General features: G+C 36.5%; 1 protein-coding gene across 1 annotated transcript; it reads left to right on the top strand.

The window, feature by feature from the left end:
* The first annotated feature begins 3,500 nt into the window (after positions 1 to 3,500).
* On the top strand, positions 3,501 to 4,742 carry LOC131604842 (uncharacterized). The gene has a single exon (XM_058877257.1). The coding sequence runs from the start codon at positions 3,501 to 3,503 to the stop codon at positions 4,740 to 4,742; it is 1,242 nt and encodes a 413-aa protein (XP_058733240.1).
* Positions 4,743 to 6,838: the final 2,096 nt, after the last annotated feature.

Raw genomic sequence — 6,838 nt, 5'->3', positions numbered from 1 at the left:
ATTGATTAAATCTTTTTGGATTGATCAATTGATTTTCAAAACAATGGGCCTCTCGAATATTAGAGAGTATAAGTCCCATTCCTTTTTCTTTGTACAGTTTTTCTTTAAAAACTTCTTTCAAAACTTTCAAACTGTTTTCAAAACGACGAAACCTCGCGTTCTTTAACAAAACAATCAACCATGTTTTATAAAATAAAACATGGGCCTCCACATAGGCATAAGTCCCATTCCTTTGCATGAAATTAGGTATTTCATTGTACATACACCTTTTTGTACATACCTCGATCAATTTGATTTTTAACCTCGAATAACAAATCAAAAATGAAGGTTTTCTTTTAATCTTCCCAAAAATACCATGGGCCTCCATGTAGGTATAAGTCCCAAGCCCCTCTTGTAAATATTTGTTTACATAGCCATGAATACACTCAATAGGCCTTTCCCCGAATATAAGTCCCGAGCCCCCGTGCATACAAACGGATCATGCTTACAGGTATATTTCCTTCATAAACTCCATTGTATACACACACCTTGACATATATATGTAATTGTTTATACTTGTTCATGTTTGTCCATGTTTGTTCATACTTGTTCATGTGTTTGTTCATGTTATATATGCTTGTTCAACTTAGTACAACACTAGGTTCCCCATAGCCTCCTATTGGGCTTCGTGCAAAGAATCTCCCTTAGTTTAGGTTAGGACATAGAGTATGGTTTCCCGGTGAAATCGCTCTAAGAGCTCAAACCAACTATATCACGCCTCCTCTTGGGCTTCGTACAAACGACTTGTCCCTCCCATAGCCTCCTCTTGGGCTTACAATGCAAGGACCCTCGATTGTCCCTCCCATAGCCTCCTCTTGGGCTTACAATGCAAGGACCCTCGGATAGCCTCCTCTTGGGCTTCGTACAAGGACCCACGGGCTTCTTATAAGCATCCCCAATATCCAAATCAAATACCCTAGGAGATTAGACATTTATCATCTCTATGATAGGAGTATCTCTTCTATATCATCACAAACAATCAATCAATCAATCAACTTAACTTTTTTGCCACAAAGCTGGCTAATCAATCAAACCTTTTTGCCACCATACTGGCTGATTAATCAAAGTTTTTGTCACAAGGCTGACTTCATTGAAACTTTTGCCACAAGGCTGGCTGATTAATCAAAACTTTTTGTCACAAGGCTGACTTCATTGAAAGTTTTTGCCACAAGGCTGGCTAAAAAGCATCTTTATCATTCTAAGCACCATAAGTGGCATGGTCCAGGGCTTATAATGAAAAGATTTTCAAACAAAAATCAAACAGATGTATGTGATGATATAGATTAGATACATCGAACATTGAGATGACATTTGTCTCTTTTCCTTTGCTTCCACTAGCATAAGTGGGAACTACGATTGCTCTGACTTTCTCAACATCCCTTTGAGAATACGTAGGCACAAGGTCGTATCCTTGGCGAGCAAAACTTCTCCCTCAAACCATTCAAACCTTAGCACCCGTAGACCCGAGCTACAGATGCTCTGATTCCCTCTAAGGGATATGTATGCAGAGGATCGTGATGATCTTTGCGAGCATAATCAAACAAACACCCTAGGTCCCACCTACCTCTCAATAACATAGAATGAAAAAACATAGCAAAGAAACCTATAGAGTACTATAGATACGTTGGGTGCTAATACCTTCCCTTCGTATAACCAACCCTCTTACCCGGAATCTCTCCCCCACTTTTAAGGTTATTGCAGATTTTTTCCTTTTCCTACTTTGGAAACAATAAAAAGATTGGTCGAAACAAAAGAAAAATCATTTTTTGAGCACTCGAGCCCAAAGAAGGGATCAGGTGTCTCATCCCGAAAAAGATACGATTTTTCCCTGCGACAAGACCCCAACCAGCATCAATTTGTCCAATCTTGGTTCCTCCTTTAAACCCATTATCTTAGTCACCCCTTAACAACCGCAGACCCCAATCAGCCGACTTTCACTAGATGAACTGCAAGCTAGGCGTGACAAAGGCCTTCTCTATAATTGCGATGAGCAATTCCAACCGGATCATCGTTGCAAAAGACAATTCCACTTGTTAATTGTGGAACTGAACGGCGCCGACAAGGAAGACGCGTATCATCTTCATTTGCAAAGTGATTCACTGTTGCTCACGGATCAAAAATGAATTACTAAAATGTAGTATGTGGAAGCGACACTCAAGTTGTAGCGCTAGGGCTCTAAATTAACTTAACCAATAGAAACTAAAAGGATTTTTTTAACAGGTTTCAGGCACTTGAATCATAAGTAAATAAACTGAATACAGTTATGTTGAACAAATTAATCTATTGGTTTGGTTTCCTACTTATCATTGATTTTTATAACTACATACCCTAAGAAAATTTGATTCCATTTTAGATTACAACATCAATCAAACAAACATGTCAGATTAAGCAAACGGTTAAAGATAACGCGAATTAACAAAAAAGCTACGCTAAACGTGATTTTGGTTAAGGAACATACATTAATAAAAATTAATAAACTCTACTCTTTGATATCTCGAATTAAGCATTTGAAACAAAAAGAGAAGAATTGAAAGAAAATTAAGTTGTATTGGAAAATATAAAATCCTCAAAGTATGATGGAATCCAAATTCAGTAGATCAACTTTAGGTGATTTAGTTCTCCATAGAATTTGGAGTTGTATGTTCTAATTTTGTGAAAACCAAATACCTCAACCTAATTCTACGAGTTTGTTTAAATTAAACAAGAGAAATCGGGTCTTAAAAGCAACCGAACCGAAAAACATAAAAATCGGTCAAACTAATTAATTTAGTAAGTTTGGTACGAAAACACAATATTTGATTCTTCTTAACTCCGATTTGGTTTTTTTTAACTTCAACACAAAACTTGTAGTATATCCTCTAAGTTTTCCAACGCATATTAGAACGTGCTAAACGACATCTGGTAGCTCAAGTAATGATCTGCACAGCGAGAAAGTGTCATATTACTCCTTATTCAGAAAATAAGTAACAAAAATAAAAATAAAAGTTAAGTTAAATTAAACTTAGAAAACACACCAAAAAAAGGTAAAGATAACATTAAAAACTCTACAATATCTACTGGTTGATAAGTGTATTTTTCGCATGGAAATTTAGTCTATTGGTTGATATAAATGGATAATTTTTTAATTTTATGAAATAAGTGGAAGATACTAATAGTAACTCAATAGAAAATAGGAATAAGTATGAATTATTTTGTGATTCTGATTCTGAATTATTGAGTGTGTAGTTATTGAAATAGGTTTGAGTTTTTGGTTATGTGCAATGTTTATGTTTCATACTACTACTCAGTAGTTATATGGTTCTGTTTTTGGAAATTAAAGTAATTGCAGCACATGTTTTGGTCTTGTTAGTACAACTCCAAACATATTTGTTTTATATATGTTCATGTATTTTTTATGTATGCATTTAGTTTTTTTAAATGTGTACTGTGTTGTGTGTTTCAAATATTTAAATTATAAAGTGATGGACAAAGAGTGGACTAAACTTCCATGGTTTAGTCAAGAGTACATCAACGGTGTTACTCAATTTCTAGACTTTGCCTTCACTAATGGAAGATCTCAAGGAGATGAGGTTCTATGCCCTTATGCCAAGTGTAAAAATTTGTATTGGAAAACAAGAGGTATTATTAAGTATCACCTAATAGCCAAAGGTTTTGTAAAAGGTCATGAAGTATGGTTGCACCATGGGGAGAAACTACAAAGGTCTATGGAAATTGGTGCTGGGATGGAAGATCAAGAGGGATCACATGATGACATTCCTGGCTTACTCCATGACATATATGTAGATAGGGCAGAAGAGCACAGAGTTCATGAAGGTCCCAATGACGATGCTAGAACGTTTTACAATTTGTTTAAAGAGGCGGAACAAGAATTGTACCCTGGATGCAAAGACTTCTCTACGTTATCATTCACGATTCGACTCTGCTTGTTGAAATATCTTCACGTCTGGAGCAATACGTCATTCACTGCCCTCTTAGAATTGTTGAAAGAAGCAATGCCTGATTTAAACATTCCTGTATCATTTTACAAGACAAAAGGCATGATAAGTGGTTTAGGCCTTGATTATAAAAAGATCCATGCATGCCCAAACAATTGCATGCTATTTTGGAAAGAGCATGAAAAGGACAATTCTTGCACTATTTGTGAAGCTTCACGGTGGAAACAAAATGCTCTAACTGAAGGATGTGAGTCTGAGCAATCGAAAAATGATTATAGAGTTCCTGCAAAAAGTTTGAGACACTTTCCATTGATTCCTAGACTACAAAGGTTGTTCATGTGTTCAAAGACAGCGGAGTCAATGAGATGGCATGAAGAAGATCGCTCAAAGGATGGGAAATTGAGGCATCCTACTGATGACAAAGCGTGGAAGGACTTTGACGAGCTCCATCCAGATTTTTCTAGTGAGTCCCGCAATGTAAGACTTGGCTTAACGAGCGATGGTTTTAATCCATTCAGGACAATGAGCTTATCTCATGGTACATGGCATTTCTTGATGATGGTATACAACACACCGCCTTGGCTGTCCATGAAACATGAATATACAATGTTGTCGTTATTGATTCCTGGACCAAAATCTCTAGGAAACGATATTGATGTTTACCTCCAGCCATTGATAGAGGAGCTAAAGGAGTTATGGGAATCCGACATAGAGACATATGATTCTTCATTGAATCAAACATTTCGAATGTGTGCAACTATTTTGTAGAAAATTAGTGACTACCCTGCTTATGCTATGCTGTCGGGTTGGAGCACCAAAGGAAAGTTGGTGTGTGCATGTTGTAAATATAACACCAAATAATTATACCTCAAGCACAATCATAAGATATGTTATATGGACCACCGTATCTCTTAACCAAGAACTCATTCTTGGAGAGATGATGTCAAGTCATTTAATGGAGAACAAGAACATAGGACTGCACCATCCATGTTAAATGGGGCAGAAATCCTTGAAATCTTAAAAGATTTCAATAATGACTTCGGGAAGATGAAAAAGAAGAAAGTTGATGGCCCGTGGAAGAAGAGGTCAATTTTTTTTAGTTGCCTTACTGGGCTCAAAATACGTTGCGCCATAACCTATATGTAATGCACATTGAAAAAAACATATGCGATAGTATTATTGGAACTCTTTTGGACATCCTGGGGAAGACAAAAGATCATATTAAAGCCCGCAATGATTTGCAATAATTGGGAATTAGAGAAAGACTTCATCCAAGGGAGATTGGTGGAGGACGTTCAGAGTTTGCAAAAACATGTTTCTCAATGACTCCGCACGGGAAGTCAATTTTTTGTGGAGTTATAAAGGCTGCCAAGTTACCAGATGGGATTGCATCAAATATTTCAAAATGCGTACAAGTTGCTGACAAAAAAAATTCTGGTTACAGGAGTCATGATGCGCATTTCATGTTACACTATTTGTTGCAAATTGCAGTAAGAAGCACAATGCCCAAGGAGGTGGCAACCCCACTAATTTGTCTTGGTTCCTTTTTCCGCTCTCTATGTTAGAAAGTTATACAAGTGGAAGATTTAGATTACTTAGAAGAGGAGATTGCAGAGATACTTTGTCAGTTGGAGATGATATTTCCTCCAAGTTTATTTGACATAATGGTTCACTTGCCTATTCACGTGGTAAATGAAGTTAGATTGGGTGGTCCTGTTCAATTTCGATGGACGTATCCCACCGAAAGATACTTATTTAAACTTAAGAACTATGTCCGCAATAGAGCTTATTGTGAAGGTTCTATTTCCGAGGGGTATTTGGCTGAAGAAGTTATAACATTTTGCTCAAGGTATTTGCATAGCAATGTAGATACAAGGTTGAATAAGAAGAGTCGGAATTATGATGTTACTGATTCACTTGAAACAGATCCAGATGATTATTTTACAATATTGAGTCGTCCTTTAGGGGGGGCAGGTGAACCCTTTCATATTGATGTGAAATCAAAGGATGATGCCCATCGATATATCTTATTCAATTGCAATGAAGTTCAAATTTACATCAGGTACTACAACAACTATTTGTCCTCCTATGTATTTATCTACTAATCCTAATACTAGAGTTAGGTTAACATATAAATTGTTGACTTTTGTAGTGAGCATGATTAGAGTGTTAATTCAAACACAAATGGAAGTGGACCAAGGCCAAAAGTCAAAGTAAAGAATTTGGTGAATGGTTTAAAACTCGTGCCCAGAAAGATGATGTGCCACTACAACTTGAAAAACTTTCTAGAGGTCCTAATTTTTTTGCAAAGAGGTATCCAGGTTACATCATTAATGGATATAGGTTCCATACTATGAAACGAGATACAAATCGTGAAACTCAAAATTCTAGTGTAACTTTAGTTTCACTAACTTCAAGTTTTGCTAGCTCCAAGGATGGAAATCCTAGGACAGAACCCATCACATATTATGAAGCCATGGTTGATATAATTAAGCTATACTACTATGGAAACTTCAACTTTGTGTTGTTTAAATGAGTAACGGTGAAATTGGTGAGACTAGAGTCATGGGAAGACTTAGCTCATTTTAAACAGAGTCGCCACCGCGCTTTATTAATTTCCAAAAGGAATGGGTGAAAGAGCGAATAAAACCCACAGAAGTTTTCAAAATCAAAACTAATAAACTTATCAGAGTTGTGGCTACGGAGGGTTTGTTATACAAGGGGAAGGTTTTAAGCACCCCTCATATCCATGGTAATCCATGGGAACCTCTTTGTTTTTGTGTTATCATCTTTTGTTTACAAATAACCTTTTTTTGTGAAAATCCTATGTGAAAAACTTTTTTGAAATAAAGGGTGGGGATGGT

The sequence above is a fragment of the Vicia villosa genome, linkage group LG5 (assembly GCF_029867415.1).
Source record: "Vicia villosa cultivar HV-30 ecotype Madison, WI linkage group LG5, Vvil1.0, whole genome shotgun sequence".
NCBI classification, from domain to species: domain Eukaryota; kingdom Viridiplantae; phylum Streptophyta; class Magnoliopsida; order Fabales; family Fabaceae; genus Vicia; species Vicia villosa.
The sequence above is the reverse complement of the archived record's forward strand: the minus strand, read 5'-3'. Positions and strand labels throughout refer to the sequence as shown.